We start from the raw sequence: 19,092 nt of genomic DNA on the forward strand, positions 1-19,092 counted from the left end.
TGTGTCCAGTACTTACTGCTTTAACAGAGCTGCTAAGTGCCAGCCACTGCTCAAAGTGCAGTGCAACACCTGCGTGGCACCATTTGTCATATTGAGCTCGCATCTCAGGGTCCCCAAGCACCTCTCTTGCCCGCTGCAACATCCGAAATTGCTTGTCTGTTCAATATAAAATATAAGCACAATGGTTGGCAAAAACACCAAGAGATATGTGATAAGTAAACTGCAAAACTGCACTCAGATAACTGTTTCAAAGTATGTTAGCAAATCCTCTCAAAAACAATTCAATGATAAACACATATTGAACAATAAAATTTTTCAATGATTCAAGAAGCAAACCAGGCCAAGGTTATATATATATATATATATATATATATATATATATATATATATATATATATATATATATATATATATATATATATATATATATATATATATATATATATTTATCATGGCCAGTTATTAAACATCAACTCCTTAACCTTTTGAACTCTGAGATCCTTGGACTTTTGGCTCCCCCACCCTGGGCTCCCTGGCTGCTCAGGTATATGGAGGTTTTAATAGTGGCTGGTGAAACGGCCGCTGGGGTTCAAAGCATTAAAAGGGAAAGAAAATAAGTGGTCTTGGTATACAAGATCGCAGTGCTTTGTGTTGTTATCCTTATTTGCATCTGAAACTGAGGTTCCTAAACAGATTTTCTGACCAATGCAATGCACCACATTAGTTGTGTTCTACGATGTGTTAATTGTTGCATTACAACTTACATGTCACCTACGCTAAAGTGCAAAAATCTTTGTAGTTGGGAAGATCTACTACGGCATCGTCATTTCTGGCAGTTGAACAATGTGAACTAGCTCGAGTGACAAGCCAAGAGACTCGGTTTCATCATGGAAGATACCAGGGCCTTGGTCTCCATGGCATGAAGATTTGAAAAGTGTGAGGCAAGTGTGCAAGCACAAAGGGGAGAGCAGTACTCCATAAAGCAGTGGATAAAGGCCTTGAATGTTGTTTGAAGTTCAAATATGCCAAGGAAACACTGCACAACGAAGGAATGCCTAAATAAAATAGTTCCTGATCGTTAGTCCCTCAGTGAACTTCATGTGGTCTGCCAAGGAGGTGGATGGAGGGTTCACCAGACAATGCTTTGGGAGAGACAGAGTGGGAGTGGGAGATTTGCCAGGGTTGAAGACATTTCAAGTCAAAGACGAGCTCCTAATTGTATTGTTGTTGCACAGGCAAGAGGCTGCTGCTTGTCTCGCACAAGGATCAGGAATGCTCTCGTTAAGTATTGAGTCATAAGCAAAAAGATAAGGGTTTCAGAAAATGAGAAAGATCATTGATAAAGATAAGGAACAGGACGAGGCACAAGACAGCGCCTTGAGGCACTCCAGCCTTGATAGGGAGAGATGAGAGGATCCCGTCAAGAACCCCACACCAACTACAATTGTTAAGTCAGTCAGCAAGCTATGAGAGGAGGTGGGGTTGAATGCTGGAGATAAGTTTGTTGATGAAGGCAGGTTACCAGACTGTCAAATTCCTGAGATGTCTTGAAAACTAACTTTACCATTTTGTCTGTAAGTCCACCTTGTGTAGGTATATATATATATATGTATATATATATATATATATATATATATATATATATATATATATATATATATATATATATATATATATATATATATATATATATATATATATATATATATATAGTGCCTTTAGAAAGTCTACACCCCCTTTCAAATTTTTCACCTTTTCTTGCCTTGTGGCCTGGAATTAAATTGCATTAAATCAGACTTAATTTACACATCGTCACCCACAACTTCCAAGTGAAAAACAAATTCTACAAGTTTCAGAAAATTAATTAAAAATACAAAACTAAAAATCTTGGTTGGATAAATGTCTACCCCCCCCCTGAATTAATACTGGGGGGGGGGGGGATGAAGTTTGCTTTGAAGAGGGAGGAGGTGGCTGAATTGAGAGAGAGGGCGAGAGAGGGGAGAAAATGAGAGCAGGTAGGTCATGGGGGAGGTGGGGAAGGGAGGGATGGGGAGAGGGAAATGATGAGACTGGGTAGTGGTATGGTGCAGGTGAGCGTGTGTGTGTGTGTGTGTGTGTGTGTGTGTGTGTGTGTGTGTGTGTGTGTGTGTGTGTGTGTGTGTGTGTGTGTGTGTGTGTGTGTGTGTGTGTGGAGGGGGGAGGAACAAGATGGGAGGAGTGGGAAGACAGAGAGGTGGGATGAGAGGAAAGAGAGCATGATAGAGATATTTAGGAGTGTACTGAATGAGAGTGAGATGTTTGTTAGGTTTGAACAAAGCCCACAGATGTTTGTAAACCATACAGTTTGGGATGCCAGAGGGGAAGTGTTAGTAAAGCAGAGAGCAGTGGAGAGATGCTAAGAGAGGAGGGAGGATGGGGGGGCAAGATGGGAAGAGTAAGGAGGGGGTATGACTGGGAAGGAGTTAGGAGGAGGTATATTTAAAGAGGTGGGATGCATTTACACTGAAGTTGGAAAAAGAACAAATAATAAAGGAAGACGAAGAAGTATTGCAAAATGGGATTTAAAAAATTTGTAGGTCAGAGATACGTTTAAATATGTCGGAGGATGGATGGAGTGCAGAAGAATTGGTTTCCGGTTCTGGTTTTTGAGTGACAGTTAGTGGTCTTTTTTGACCACTTTTGACTTAGTAGTTTTGACTTTGTTTTGTTACCTCCATGTTTACTGTGTTCCTTGTTCAGTTTTGTTTCAAAACTTGTGCCACTTGCTGAGTTTTTGTCAGTCTTATCACATCGGGTTTCCCTGAGGCCTACCCGTCTTCCCGTCGATGTGCATGATCTTGTTTATTTGTATTTTCTCCTTATTACCATCAGTTGTTATTTTCTCCACTTTTCCCTCCACCCTCCTCCTATCCCTCCCAACTATTTCCACTGTTTCCTGTCTTAAAATGTAAAAAATTCATTGTAATTGTAAAAAATGTAAAAATTAAAATGTAAAAAAAAACCCTTTTCCATTTTCGCCTTATACCCAATGTAACCATGTGACTTCCTGCACTGACTCTTCTTCCTGCTTCCTCTTCTGCCAATCTCCCATCTCCCATCTTCCTTCTACTTTTTGCCGACCAACATTCACCAGATACCTTCATGATTTTTTTTTCTTCAACCTTTCCTTTACCCAATCTCACCTAATCTTTATCAAAAAAAAACAAAACAAAAAAAAAACAAGTCTCTTAAAATGTTTCAACTTCCTCTTTCACAGTGTGGTTCTCTGTATTGCATCACAATCCACTGCTCTTCTCCTTCCTCAAAAGACTGTTTTCAATTCGACCTTTCCTTCATCCCGTGTCTAAAAAGTCCAACTGTCACGACGTTTCTTTTCTTTTAATTCTCCTTAATTGCATCCGTCACGTAACGTCTTGAAGCACATCTCTGACTTTAAAATTTTAAATCCCAGTTTGCAATGCATGTTCATGTTCCATCAATCGTCCTTTTTTTTTCCAACTTCAGTGCTAATTCACCCCACCTCCTTAAATCTACCTCCTCCTTACTCCTCACCTGTCATACCCTTTCATTACCCCTCTCATCTTTCTGCCACTCTTAGCACCTCTTCACTGTTCTGCTGTCGTATCAGCTCCTCCTCTGGTGTCTCAAACTGTGTGGTGTTCTTACATCTGTCGGCTCCTTTCTAACCTAACAGATATCTCACTCTCTCTCAATCAGTACACTCCTCAACATGTTGAACATGCTCTTTCTTTCCTCTCATCACACCTCCCCCTCTTCCCAACTCCTCAAATGTTGTATCTTACTCTGCCTGCTCCCTTCTTTACCACACCACGACCACGTCTCATCCTTCCCCTCACCCCACCTCTCCCATCGCCCTCCTGCCCATTGTCCGTACCTGCTCTCATCGTCTCCCCGCCCTATTAAAGCTTCCCTCTCACCCTTCCCTCTCAAAGCAACCTTCACACTCTTCCCCCTCCAAGCTTCCCTCTCACCTTTCTCAAAAACTCCCCCTCACCGTTCTCCCTCAACTCTTCCCTCTCACCCTGCTCCCTCCAATCTCCCTCCTCAAAGTTGCCCCTCCCCCTCACATCCACAAAGCTGCTTCCATGCTCTTCTGCAATCCCTCACACTCTGTCAACAACTATCCCTACCCCCTTCCTCGTCCTACCTTCCCCCGACCCTCTCCTCCCTTGCACCCAAAACCTGCTCCCCTCCCTCGTCCTTAACAGTGTGGACCTCAAACGTCCAGGGCCTTTTCTCAAACATGACAGATCTTTCCAGAAAGGATTCCACTGACAAACCAGACATAATCTACTTAACAGAAACTTTCCTCCTTCAAGACATCTCTGACTCCCTAGTATCTCTTCCTGGTTACTCCCTCCTCCGGGATGACAGACCTGAGCTTCGTCCTGGCTGCGGAGTTGCTCTCTTCATCAAAGACTCCATTGCTCACTCTCCATGCACTGCTCTTACTCCCCAACACCCCTACACCCTCAGGAATATGGCTTCCCCTCCACTCCCACCTCCTGTTTATATGTGTGTTGTATTGTCCACCAAACAGTGATGACTCTATTTACACCTCAATATCCGAACACATGGACCAACTTCGATCCTCTCATCCCAACTCTCTCTTCCTCATATGTGGCGACTTCAATTGTCATCATGCCAGTTGGCTAGGTGTGGGTACCTCTCTCACCTGTCATGGCACTTCAGCAAAAGACTTCTGTGACACATTGAGACTGAACAATTTGTCAACTTCCTGACCGGGATCTCAACTCACAATACTCTATCTCTTCTGGACCTGATTTTGACCAATTTCCCTGAAAATATCTACTGTTCTTCCTCTGCTCCAATGGGTTCATCTGACCACATGCTTGTCAAAGTAGACATCTCTCTGGCTGTTATCAGAGACCACATCAGTGCCGTCAAGTCTGGAATGTCACTCAGGCTGACTGCCAGGGTCTTTAAGCAGCCATAAAGCTTCTGGGACTGGTCTCCCATCGCTTCTTTCTCCAACATCAACCTGTCCTGGGAATTATTTCAAAGAAACTTGCTCTCTCACATGCACAGATTTATCCCACCTCATCTTCAGATGTCATACCCTTCCTCCTGCCCTTGGTACACTGAAGATTGTGGCGAGGCAGTTGTCCTGAAACAACTTGACTTTGCATCATGGAAGGCAAATCCAACTGAAGGCAATCTCAGTTCCTTCCACAAAGCTCGGAACAAGTGTGTATCTACCCTCAGGAGAGCCAGAACACAACATCGTTCTAATCTCAAGTCTGAACTCTCAAACCTGTCTCCCTCCTCCAAATCCTGGTAGCATTGAGTTAAGTCTGTTTCTGGTGCGTTCTCGCTCCATCCCATTCCTTACTTCAAATGGCCGCACAGCTAATACGGCACACAAAAAGGCTGAATGCCTAAACTCCATTTTGCTTCCAAATGTTTCCCAAACCCATCGCTTTCTGTACCCACCTTAACCAATTACACCCAGTTGTTCCTGGACTTTGTGTCCGTTTCTCTTGACAAGGAGAGCTTTCTGTCAAACCTCGACTCTGATTCTGCAACCGGTCCAGACGGCATCAGCCCACATGTACTAAAAACTTACTCTGCTTCTCTCTCTCTCTTTCTCTTTCTCTTTCTCTTTCTCTTTCTCTTTCTCTTTTTTTTCTTTCTTTTTTTTCTTTCTTTCTCTTTCTCTTTCTCTTTCTCTTTCTCTTTCTCTTTCTCTCTCTCTCTCTCTCTCTCTCTCTCTCTCTCTCTCTCTCTCACTCTCTCTCTTTCTCTTTCTCTTTCTCTTTCTCTTTCTTTCTTTCTCTCTCTCTCTCTCTCTCTCTCTCTCTCCGTCTCTCTCTCTCTCTCTCTCTCTCTCTCTCTCTCTCTCTCTCTCTTTTTTTCTCTTTCTCTTTCTCTTTCTCTTTCTCTTTCTCTTTCTCTTTCTCTTTCTCTGTTTCTCTTTCTCTGTTTCTCTTTCTCTGTTTCTCTTTCTCTGTTTCTCTTTCTCTTTCTCTTTATCTTTCTCTTTCTCTTGCTCTTCCTTTTTCTTTTTCTCTTTCTCTTTCTCTCTCTCTTTCTCTGTTTCTCTTTCTCTTTCTCTTTCTCTTTCTCTTGCTCTTTTTCTTTCTCTTTCTCTTTTTTTTTTTCTGTTTCTCTTTCTCTGTTTCTCTTTCTCTGTTTCTCTTTCTCTGTTTCTCTTTCTCTGTTTCTCTTTCTCTGTTTCTCTTTCTCTGTTTCTCTTTCTCTGTTTCTCTTTCTCTGTTTCTCTTTCTCTGTTTCTCTTTCTCTGTTTCTCTTTCTCTGTTTCTCTTTCTCTGTTTCTCTTTCTCTGTTTCTCTTTCTCTTTCTCTCTCTTTCTTTCTCTCTCTCTCTTTCTCTCTTCACCCTCTAATTTGCTTGGAAATCAGAAAATATTACTGCTCTGCATAAAACGGTGCAAAAACAGACCAATCATCAGCAAAGTTATGGAATCCATCATCGCTTCTGACATTAAATCCTTCCTCTTCTCCAATGGCTTGATGTCCGACCAACAATTTGGATTCAGACCAGATCACTCTCCCCTGGGCTTGCTGCTCCTGCTTTCCCAACAATGGATGGAGGTCCTCAATGCCAAACATGAGATCAGAGCCATCTCCCTAGACATATCATGTGCTTTCGATAGAGTCTGGCACCCCGCACTGCTTGCCAAACTCTCTTCCCTTGGTATCCAAGGCAATCTCCACTCATGCCTCGCAGACTTCCTCTCCTGTCACAGTGAACATTTGGCTGTTAATGGAGTTCTCTCATCCACTTTTCCTGTCCAGGCTGGAGTTCCTCAAGGCAGTGTTTTGAGCCCAGTGCTTTTCCTGGTTTTCATCAATGATCTCTCCGACTCTGGAAAATCCTCTATCTCTTTGCTGATGACTCCACCCTCTGCCGTACCATCTGTCATCCCTCAGATCGGCTAGCAGCAGCCGCTTCACTCTCTGCAGATCTGGATAAAATCACAAACTGGTCCAACACTTGGAACCCTGACTTTCGACCCTGACGAATCTCACACCCTCAACATGTCTCTTTGAAAGGACAATCTAGAAACTTCCCCCCCTTCCTCCTCCCCCATCTACTCTCTCAACAACCTTCTCGAAGAAGTCCTTTCATTCAAGCTTCTGGGTCTCACTACCTGCCATGATCTTTCCTGGGAAAGCCACATTTCCAATCTGGCCTCCATAGACATTTGCCAACTGGGTATCCTCCGTCGTGCAAAGTCCTTTCTTGGCACACCTGAGCTCCTGACCATGTACAAAGCTTTCATCTGCAGCCTGATGGGTTACTGCTCTCCCTTCTGGGCTGGTGCTCCTGCCTCTCACCTTCACACTTTGGAAATAAAGGCATTTAGGATTGTTGGTATCTCCCGTGATGAGGCTGTCTTTGGGTCTCTCACTGTCTCACCGCAGGCAGGTCGGTGGTCTTTCTGTCTTCCAACGTCTCCTCTCTGGCCTTGCCCCTCCTCCTCCTGCTCTGTCTGCGATCTGTCCCCCAATATTTCCACAGGGCGCTGAAGGTCCGCCAGCAACCCCCTTCTAGTAAAACTACCAAAATCAAGAATCACTGCTCACCTTCATTCTTTCATTCCTCTTTTTTTCCCCCCACCTTTGGAACAAACTCACACACTCTGTTTAATCCCACTCTTCCCTCCCACTCTTCCCTCCCAGTCTTCAAAACAGCTGTTCACCACCATCTCTTATCTTCCCCCATCCAAAACCACGATCTCTTCTACCCCTGTTAATCCACCCCGAACCCACTCCTTGAAATTCCCGCTTTCCTTCCTGAAAGTTCCTGAAGTGTCCCTCTTGTTTGTCCCACCCCATCCCTCTCCCTTGCACAGGTCTCCTCATGTCTCTGTTCCACACTGTTTTGTGCTTCCCTCTCCTACCCCTCTTGCCTCCTGCTCCCTTTGCTATACGCTCTGTGTATTAGCTCTTATACGAGCCTCGACATTGTATATTTAAAAAGAAAATTGAGAGAATGGAGGAAGGAAGCGTTTTAACAGGTGAATTTTTTGACACTGGATGAAAGAAAGGTCGAATTGAACTCAGGTTTTTGAAGAAGAAGAGCACAAAGAGAGGGGAAGTCGAAACATTTTGAGACCCTTTTTTGTTGTTGTTGAAGATTAGGGAAGAGGGGGGCAGAGTGAAGGAAGAGATTGAAGAAGAAAAAAAAAGCCGTGAAGGGGAGCGGCGAATACCTTCATGATCAAAGTGGGATTGGAAATGTGGAAAAGGAAGGATAAGGAAGAGGAAGATTCCGCAGAGGAAGATTCCGCAGAGGAAGTCACGTGGTTTCAGAAGGGAAAGTTGAGAGGGGAAAAGGTTTTATTTTTAATGTATCAATACATGAAACGGAGGGCAGAGTTGGGTGGAAATTGAAAGGGTGGTGGAAGGACAGTGGAGAAAATAAAAACTGAAAGTCATAAGGAGAAAATGCAACTAACACGATTGTGCACAAAGACAGGAAGAAGGGTAGGCCTCAAGGAAACCCGGTATGAAAGGAACGACGAATACTCACCAATTAGCACAAGTTTTAACACAAAAACCAAACTAGAAACACAGTAAACGGAGATAACAAAATCATAGTAAAAACTTGACAAAAACGACCAGAAAACTTATCTTTCAGAAAGTCGGCAGAGATCCTAAAAATAACCGCCACCGTCGCTCAAGAACCGGAAGTTTTGTGGATTGAAGGGTTTTATGGTGGCCGGAGTGCAAATCCTGCCACCAACCTCCAACATAAAGTAACCCAACTGCAGGAGGATGTCCACAGACACAGTCGGGCACCAAATATGGATGGCCGTTGACTCACAAGGAGCTCCTCCACCCTTTGAGTTTTGTTTTTAATCCTGCTGGGTGTCCATATCCATACACCCTCCTCACCAGGAAACCCGGTGGGGGAGACGGTTTAGTCGCCGACAACCCGACCATGGAACAGGTTTGTACAGGTTTACTTGGTACCTGTAGCAGGTCACAGATCTAATCTGGCCTGACCTGACCATAGCTACATGTCCTTTGAAGGTATAAACAACATATTGTTGTGGGCCAGGGGTCAGGTGAGAAGACCACTGGGGAGGGGGGGGAACTATCTCGGCTCCCACCAGACTCCCCGGAATTGTAGGCCGTCGCACACGGATAATTCCGTGACGGGGCGGGTCATTTAACCGACCATGGACGCCAATAACTCAACCACAAGTCCAACGTCTTAGGGTCCTCCGTCGAGTTAATCCGGTTACCTAAAAAATCATCATCCCAACACAGGCATTATCCCAACTGATTGGAATCGGGGCCTTGTTGTTCCTCTCTGGAAAGGGAAGGGTGATCGCCAAGACTGCAACAACTATTGAGGGGTGACGCTGCTCTCAGTGCCGGGCATGGTCTTTGCTCGGATAATTCTTGATAGGGTTCGCCACCATCTGCTTGAGCACCAGCGTCCAGAGCAGTGAGGCTTTACACCAAAGAGGTCAACGATTGACCGTATCCTTGCTCTCCGTGTCCTCCCCGAACGCAGACGAGAGTTTTGGCAGGGGCTGCTTGCAGCCTATGTTGATCTCTGTAAAGCGTTCGATTCAGTGAATCGGGATGTCCTCTGGAGGATTCTTGGTCTTCGTGGGGTGCCAAAACTGATCGATCTGATGTCTGAACTCTACTCTGGTACTGAGAGTGCTGTGAAGTGTGGTGGTACCATCTCTGACTTATTTCCAGTTGTTACTGGAGTTCATCAGGGGTGTGTACTGGCCCCCACACTTTTCAGCACTTGTATGGACTGGATTTTAGGGAGGATGTCTGAGAGATCAAGCTGCGGTGCATCGTTTGGGAATGTCAAGATCTCGGACCTTGATTTTGCAGATGATGCAGTCATCTTTGCGGAGACTTTAGATATCCTTTTGGGGGCCCTCGAGGTGCTGAATGAGGAGTCGGAGCCGCTGGGATTACGGGTTTCTTGGGTCAAAACTAAGATCCAGGCTTTCGGTGACATCTTGGATGCTGCTGTCCTGTCTGTGTCTGTTTGTGGTGAGGATGTTGAGGTCGTGGAGAGATTCACTTACCTTGGCAGTGATATTCATGTCTCTGCTGGCTGTGAGTCAGAGGTCAATAGACGTCTGGGTCGGGCCTGGGGAGTCATGGATTCACTGGATCATGGGGTGTGGCGCTGCCTGTACCTGTGCGGGAGGACGAAAATCCGAGTCTTCAGGTCCTTGGTACTTCCAGTCTTGCTCTATGGATGCGAGACTTGGACTCTGACCAAGGATCTGAGACGGAGCTCTGACCAAGGATCTCTGACCACTTAATTCCTTTGGTACCAGGTCTCTTCGGAGAATCCTTGGCTATCGCTGGTCGGATTTTGTGTCCAACGAGCGGTTGCTGAGAGAGACTCGGATGAGATTTGTTACCTGCATAGTCCGTGAGCATCAGTTGCGGCTGTATGGACATGTGGCTTGTTTTCCCGACGCTGATCCTGCTCACCAGATTCTCTCAGCGGGGGAGTCTCGTGAGTGGAGGAGGCCAGTGGGCCGACCACGTGCCTCGTGGTTGCAGCAGGTTGACCATCATCTCAAGGAGATGGGGATGGGCCTGGCATCTGCCTGGGGGATGGCCAGACGGAGGCCCTTGGAGTACCGGCGGAAAGTGGATGCAGCGACGCGCTGTTCTGGCACATGCTCCCACACCTGACCTGACCTAAAAAATGACCACATGATTTAATTACCGGGGAACACGCCCTCGGTACGCCTTGTCCGAACCGGATCACTCTACCAGACCAGATGACTTTACCGGATCGGATGCAGCCGAGCGACACTACCAAGGACATCAGCTAAAAGGAACAGATCGTTGGGAATAAAGTCCTGGCTAATCTTGGATTCGGACCATGCTGGATCATTGAAGGAAAAGACGAAAACGAGCTGGGAACATTCATAATAATGATTTATTAACAAGCAGGTGAGGAAGGGTATGTGGTACAATCCATAGATTTATTGGGGTGTGCAAGCAGAGAGAGAGAGCGAAGAAAGGTGTGGTGCGGTAATAAACAAGCAACTTATGAAAGCGGAATCAGAGCAGACCGAACCCGAAAATAATGTCTTCCACAGGCGAACTTATATAGACAGGTGCCAGGACACACACACACGCACACACACAGAAAACCCGATCTCTCTCTATTGAGTGCACCCTGTGGCTGCTGGTTGCATCATTGGTTAGGACACGGCTCTGCCGCTGATGCAGTGTCCCCCTTACCAGTACCCTGGTGCTCATTTTGCCAACCTCGGAAGGATGACAGGCTGAGTCAACCTCCTGGTGTATTTTAATTCAGCGGCCAACGGGGCTTGAACTCAGGACCCTAGGATCCCAAGCTGCCACCCTAACCACGAAGCCAACACCAGGCTTAGAAAACCCGATGAAGAGGAATTAAAGCAAGACAGGAGAGGAGTTGAGGCTACTATACAGCTTCGCTGGCCGTAGAGGCGAGAAGACGTTCGCCGTCCGTGGGGAACATCCGCGGCCGCCAGCGAGGACCGAAGGTACGATGTACCATGCACAGACAGTAAGATGTTTCCAATAAGGTGTCATGAGCGAAGCGCTGGTCTGCCTTCGACCACATTCCGTACAGGGCGCTTTGAGCACATTCCGTACAGTGGGCATAGATCCGCCATTATGCATGTAGCCAGCGCTCGTGTTTGCCCAATTCTGCTATCGTGTGCACGAGGTGAAACCCGATTGATATAATTAGTCCAGTAATGGGCCGAAAAGCACGTGCCACCCGCACCATGCACAACGCGGCGCGGTTGTCATTTTACTGTTATTGGCCTCGATTGAGGGATCGCTTCCTTTGCTGAGGACCCATCTCACAGCGAAGGGTGCACGTGGCTCAGATTTACCTCAGGAATAACCAGAAAAGAAGAGTCGGAATGAAGTTAGAAATGAAATGAAGAAGAAATGATGTAAGCAAACCGAACTATGAAATCCTCGCAACGCATGCCCCTGTTGTTCCGCTAGACAAAAGGGAAGGGACTATCTACATGTATAATAATGGAATAATTGTTTTGGGACAACTATATGTTGGATGCATGCGGTTCTGAAAACCGCAACAATATCATACTGTCACCTGACTGTTCATTATTTTATTTTTTTTTAAAACGTTGGACACTCATTCTCAATGCAATTCTGCTGAACCTGCTGTTGGGTTGTCCGGATGCTTGTCTGGGTGGCACTGAAGAACACGTACCTTGTACTCTCTCAAAATCTGTTCCATCTGCAGGCATGATGAGATGACTTAAATTAAGAGCATTCATCACTTCACCTACATAGGTTTAAAAGTTAAACCAGTAACTAGAATGGCACTCGGTCGAGTGCATACCGCCGCCACATAATACCTGATCCACGAGAACATATCAGGCCCAATAACTTTTTTGAATTAAATAATTCTCGTATACAGATTCAGATTCAGGTCTTCACCAAAACCGAATCAATTCTTCCTTATCACACACGCAACCTGTCCACCAAGTTTCGTCTGAATCCGTCCACAACCTTTTGAGATATCATGCTATAATATTATTTCTGGCACAATCTCTCAATGGTGAAGAATCACTTTTTAAAAATTCTTGAAGTCAGATCCGGATTCAGATCTTCACCAAAATCGAATCAGTTTGTCCTTGTGACACACCAACCCGTCCACAAAATTTCATCCAGATCCGTCCACAACGTTTTGAGATATCCTGCGCACACACACACACACACACACACACACACACACACACACACACACACACACACACACACACACACACACACACACACACACACACACACAAACAAACAGAAAGGGGGTGAAAACGACTTCTTTCACCTTCGGTGGCGGAGGTATTAATGCGTGCGAACTGTTGAACCAGCATTTGCGGTCGACAAGTTACATAATAAACATCATCAATGTACCTTACTTGCATGCTTCATGATGCATCAGTGCTGCCAAAGCAGTTTATCGGTAAGGATTATGCTGGGTGGTTTGCATATTGGACTTTCGAGCTTTCAGTTCGGGCAGGGCTTTGTGAAAGAAATTCATGGTGCCGATGATACATCACCGACTCTTTACAAAAGACACCATGGGATCTTAAACGTCCACCGACAACCAGTGCCAACACACGGGTCCTCTTGCTTTACATCCTTCTCATGGATGGCACGGGGCTGCCAGGATGGCCGAGAGATACACACACTCACCTGAGTTTGAATTCCGACTTAGCTATAAACTGCCACCCCGGTGTTTCACAGGCAGGACGATTCATCAATGTGTGCGGCGTCCCGTCTGCTGGACTTAAGTTGGTCGACGTTAAAGATTCCACGGTGTCCTTCGCGAAGAGAACATCCAGCATCAGAAATGGATGGTACACACACAGCAGGACGACAGTTTATAACTGGGTCGAGATGAGAACCCAGCCGAGACAGCTCAGAAGTAAGTGTGCATACCTCTCAGCCATCGGCTGTACGTTCCATCTCAGGTCCATGTCAACGGACGTCATATGTCGACAGGGAATGCGAAGCCGGCTGTCTTGCCTGTACGTCATCGTAAGGTTAAGGTTTAAAAGTGTACAGTTGGACAGGTCGACTCACTGGACGTTGTCCTGCGGGTTTTTAACCATAAACAATCTAACCAATGCTCACAAATCACTGGCAATTTGATATCGTTCACCATGATCTCGGACACATTTGAAGCAATTGTAAAACAATGGAAAACGTGCCATGCGCACATGATGGAGGACCCGAGAAGATGGAGCAAAACCGCAGAATGTAACCAGGTACAAGTCGGAGTCCTCTCGCACACTTGGTACACACACACATATATATATATATATATATATATATATATATATATATATATATATATATATATATATATATATATATATATATATATATATATATATATATATATATATATATATATATATATATATATACACACAAACTCACACCTGTGAACCACCTGCACTTACCGAAGATAATTCGTTGCATCCAATGAGGTGATAATAGTCAGAAGCGGGATCTTTGGTGTAGTTCAAAATAGCATCCATTGTACTCGTAGCTGTAAATCCTGTAATATTGTGTCTTGGTACAACCCGTGTGACACGGACGACAACACGTCCCGCCCCCACACTTTCGCCCGAGGTGCACGTCCGACCGCAACGTCAGCATGGATTGTGTGCTGCGCGCCCATTGGTCCGCTCTGGGAAGGTCATCACATACATGTCATGATCGCTCTGACGTCTCCATGAGGCACAAGCCGCTGTGTTGTCCCAAAATACCAAACAGCACGAGCTCTTTTGTTATTATTATCGTCTCACCCTGAAGGGGATATGCGAGACTACTGCAATGCCCATGTCCATGTGACCTGTCTGTCTGGCTGGCTGTGTCTATGTCTGCGTCGAGATACTTTCACTTTAAAAATGGTTTTCTCTGAAACCGCTTGTCCGATCGCTGTGAAAATTTTAACACGGGAGGGACTCCCCATGCAGAATATTTCATTGCTAACTCTGATGTCATTGGTCATATGGTATAGCAGCCATCTTCTACATATAAAAATAGCTGTCTCGGCAAGTGTCCGTCCTCCCTTCTCGTTCTGTCTCTCCGTCCGTCCAGCCATGTAACTATATCTATATGTTTACGTACTATTGGAATGTACCTTTCGACCCTTTAGACTGCTGAGACCCCTTAGACCTTTGAAGAGGTCTTCGAGATATCAGTTACACAAACTGATATCTCTAAGACCCTGACGACCCTTAAAATGCAAAAGATCCTGAAGATCCAAAAGCCCCCGCAGACCTAAAAGACGGAAAAGACCTCAAAAGACAAGAACCAAATGACCCAGAAGACCCCTAAGATCCCAAAAGCTCCCATAGACCCTGAAGACCCCTTTGACCTTCACATCATTTAGACTCCTTATGCCCTTCAGATGATTAAACAGCTTAGATCATTGACCATTTAGACCACTTGGACCTTCTCATATCACAAATTAAATTTCAAATCTATACTATAATGGAGCTAAGTGTTTATTATCTCCTCCTAGTAGAGGCGTCAACGGTCCACAAAACTCAGCTCTCTCGCACTGAGTATACATGACTGGATCAATGTACTTTCTAAATAATTTTACAAAGAACAAAAACGAAATAATAAAAAAAATTCACTCGATCCCTTTGTTGTCCCCACCCACATGCCGCACCAACACTCCACACACAGATCACACCCCATTTATTCCCCCACCCTCACCCCACCGCGAAAGACAAAGATGATTAAAAAAAATTGAATAATGAAAAAAATTTTTTTGATATAATTGAAAAAACTAAACAATTGCAAAAATTAAATTATTCAAAAAACAATTAAAACTAAATAATAATAATAATAAAAAAATCACTCCATCCCTTTGATGTCTACAAACATGCCACACCCACACTCCACACCCAAATTCCACACACCCCATTTAATCCTCCACCCCTCCCCCACGGAGAGAAGGGTGGGGGAAGGGAAGGGGTGGAAAAAAGTTGGGGGTACACTTTTCCCAAATTTTCTTTATTTATTTTTAAAATTTAGTAAATGGTAATTAAAATCAAATTAATCAACACACATTACTGCACACATACAAAAGTCCTTACCATCACTTCACCACAATTTAATGTATTCCCACTTACAAATGGCATCTTGCCATTCATATCTATTGTATAGATATACTCACTTAAAAAAATAAAGGTATATAATGCATCTACATTTATAAATTCTGATCACATTAGCAACTTCAAATACTGTGGAAGTGTGTGCTGATAGAGTGTGCTCCAGGGGGAGCTGAGTTCACAGGTAAGTGTTGCAAAAGCACCAATTGCACGGATATTCTTCTCTGGAATGCAGTTGAGTTTGTGAGGAGGGATATTGGGATGAGGGAGGGCAAGTAAAATGAGCGCAAGCTCGAAACAAAAGCTCGGGTGTACAGTTAAAAATATTTGACTCATTGGTGTGAAACATTGGCATGAATTCAAGTTCCTGAAAACAATCCGCTTCCAATAACGAGTTTTCTTCAAAGCAAGCAAGGGAAATATTTAATTAATTTCAGGTGCAATAGCAAACCGACCAGTGTAACCAAGTAATTATGCACAGGTATACTTGTATACAAATCACTCACCTGTCATCGGCCCTGGAATATTTAACCACAAGGCAAACTGAAACCTGTTTGAATGTCTTCCTTGAGCAGGAACGACACACAAGTTGCCTTTTAAGAGCAGAATTCTTACCAAAGCCATAATGCATATTAATGGGAATATTAAAATTAATCATTTAATACCACCCCCCCCAACCACATGACAGTTTTTTATATTACTACTATATGAAATTGAATCAAAAAGGTCACACTTGTCGGATGGCAATTCTTCGAGTGTGACTGAAACAAGCAGATTGCATTCAGTTTCACCAGTGTTAGGGTCATTCAAAATGTCCTCAAATAAATAGATCAACTCACTCCAAGTTTTGGGAAGAATTTTCATTATTTATTTATTTATTTATTTATTTATTTTGGCATGATTGTCAACTCCACAAGCAAGTACCAAGGATTGTGCTTCAGGAGTTATTTTTCACATAAACCACATAGGAGGGAGGGTAAACAGGTTTTTGTTTCGCCATGTATACTCTTCCAGAGTTTATCTATCGGTAGGGACATAAATGGAAGGGATTCCTGTTCAAATGGGGGTATAAATGGGTAAGAGAAAGAGGGTAGGTGGTCGAAGGCGAGGGTAAAATAAAGTGTGGGGGGGGGGACTCATCATAATAATCAAAAACAAAAATTAAAAAGAAAAGTAGTCAAAACTCATGGAAGAGCTTGGTCCCAGAAACAAGGTATTGCAGAGAAGCTGGTGCAGGATGAGTGGAAGAGGTGGGGGGAGGATAAGTTGGTGGCAAAGATCTGTTTGTGAGAAAATATTCACTCCATTTTATTGAGAGGGTCAAATCGTTTTTCCCTGAGTTAACATTCAAGCGAAAGGGGGAAATGGGATAGTCCCAGAACCAAAAAAACCCCTACTCTTATTCATGCAAAAATGGTCTCATTTGCCTAAAACAAGCGTTTTTAACACAATCGCTTGTTCTGACTCCGTTTTATGCTCCATATCATAATTATAATGCAGAAACGTGTGTTTGTTGTTGCATAATGTGTATTTTAGCCTGTTTTGGGCAAAACAATACATTTTACACAAAGAACCCTATTCATGCAAAAATGGACTATTTGCCTAACACAAGCTTTTTTAACAACACATTTCCTCGTTCTGACTCTGTTTTTTTTGCTCCAAATCAAGACTCTAATGCATTAACATGTGTTTGTCATAACATTATCTGTATTTTAGCCCGTACTTAGCAAAACAACACATTTTACACAAGAAATGTTATTCATGCAACAAACGGTCCGATTGCCCAATACAAGCATTTTTCACAACACATTTTCTTGTTCTGACTCCGTTTTTTGTTAAAAAAAAACATGTGTTTTTCATGAAGTAGTTTGTATTTTAACTTGTTCTAAGAAAAACTCCAATGATAGTTTTGTCCAATAAGCTGACTCCAATGATAATTGAGGTAACACCGGTCAACGAGCGTATTATGAGATTAAGGATTCGTCACTCCTTGGGTGTCATTTCCCTGGTCTCTGTATATGCTCCGACTGAGGCGAGTGATCTCACCGTGAAGGACTCATGCAAATCCACGCTCGAGTCTGGTTGACCAGTGCCCCAAGGAAGATACTCTTCTAGTCTTGTGGGATTTCAATGCATCGACTGAAATTGATAAGGATGGTTATGAGACGTGTGTTGGTCACCATGGGTCTGGAACTGTGAACGAGAATAGCACTAAGTTCCTTGACTTTGCAAGAAGCCATGGACTTAGGGTGGCTGGTTCATGGTTTTAGCGCCCAGAGGCTCATCACTGGACTTGGTATTCTAATGCTGGTGGTGTGGCAAAGGAGATTGACCACATGCACTTTGATGGTCGGAGGATGATCCAGAACTGCAGGGCCTACCGGAGTGCTCAGTTCCTAGATACTGACCACAGGGTTGTGGAAGAAACTTTGAAGTTGCAGCTTAAATCCGGGAAAATGGTACCATCCGAGCCAAGGCTGGATGTTGGCAAGCTCAAGGATGAGAGGAGTTTGCGAACAGGCTGAGTGGGGAATTTGGTGGGGGGGGGGTCTGGGTGCTTTGGGGAATTCTGAAGAGTGTGGAGTGCCTTCAAGACCACCATCCTTGATGTTGCCGGTGGATGTCTTGGAACTCACCATCGGGCAAAGAAGAATTTTGTCTCTCAAAGGTCACGATACTATTGACCAGAGTCACAAGGCTAGGCTTAATGGCAGAGGTGAGCTGTTCAGGGAGAGGGGGCGTAAAACTGTACGTGCGCTGAGTGTGGACAAGGAGGCCTATGTGCGAGGAATCTGTGATGGGATAGAGCATTACTTGTGGTCAATTGATTATCGTCCTGCTTGCAGGGGAATTCGTGCATTGCGTTCCTCCAAGCTCATCCCTCGGTATACTGCAGTTAGAGCAGAGAGTGGTGGGCTCTTGACAGAGGAGTCCGAAATGAAGGACCGCTGGGCCGGTTACTTTGAGCGGCTTTACCAGGTTGATCCACCAGCTGTTGAGTTGGGTGTCAGGAGTGTTACAATCCCTGTTGCTGACCCTCCAATCAACTGATCCATCTTCGTTTGTGGAAACACAGGCTGTGGTGAACCAGTTGAAATGGGGTCAAGCTCCTGGGATCTGTGGCATCCATGCTAAACTTCTCAAGGTTGGAGAAAATGTTGTACTCATGTTGTTGCATGCAGTTCTGTGCTCTGCCTGGAACACAGGCATCATCGCAACTGACTGGAAGAGGGGCTTTGTTGTCCCTCTCTGGAAAGAGAATGGGATCACCAGGACTGCAACTACTGAGGGGTGAGACACTGCTTTCAGTATTGGGCATGGTCTTTGCTCGGAAAATTATTGATAGGGTTCGCCACCATCTGCTTGAGCACCAGCTCCCAGAGCAGTCAGTCTTCACACCAAAGAGGTCAACGATTGAC

At 44.5% G+C, this 19,092-nt stretch overlaps 1 protein-coding gene across 3 annotated transcripts in view; it reads right to left on the bottom strand.

The window, feature by feature from the left end:
• Nucleotides 1–14,213, bottom strand: part of DNAJC12 (DnaJ heat shock protein family (Hsp40) member C12) — a 29,737-nt gene extending 15,524 nt beyond the window's left edge. Inside the window, exons 1-3 of one of the 3 annotated variants that reach the window (XM_085881923.1) lie at nt 14,006–14,209; nt 12,244–12,270; nt 17–156 (exon numbers count right to left, since the gene is read on the bottom strand). In XM_085881923.1, coding sequence (XP_085738049.1) covers nt 17–156; nt 12,244–12,270; nt 14,006–14,083 — 245 coding nt within the window. In that variant the 5' untranslated portion in view covers nt 14,084–14,209. Of the gene's footprint in view, nt 1–16; nt 157–12,191; nt 12,271–14,005 lie in introns of all 3 variants that reach the window. The other 2 variants (XM_085881924.1, XM_085881922.1) reach the window with 2 other exon arrangements.
• Nucleotides 14,214–19,092: the final 4,879 nt, after the last annotated feature.

The sequence above is a fragment of the Eptatretus burgeri genome, chromosome 5, assembly GCF_056783735.1.
Source record: "Eptatretus burgeri isolate ZD-2024b chromosome 5, Ebu_testis_v1, whole genome shotgun sequence".
In the NCBI taxonomy this organism is placed as follows: Eukaryota; Metazoa; Chordata; class Myxini; order Myxiniformes; family Myxinidae; genus Eptatretus; species Eptatretus burgeri.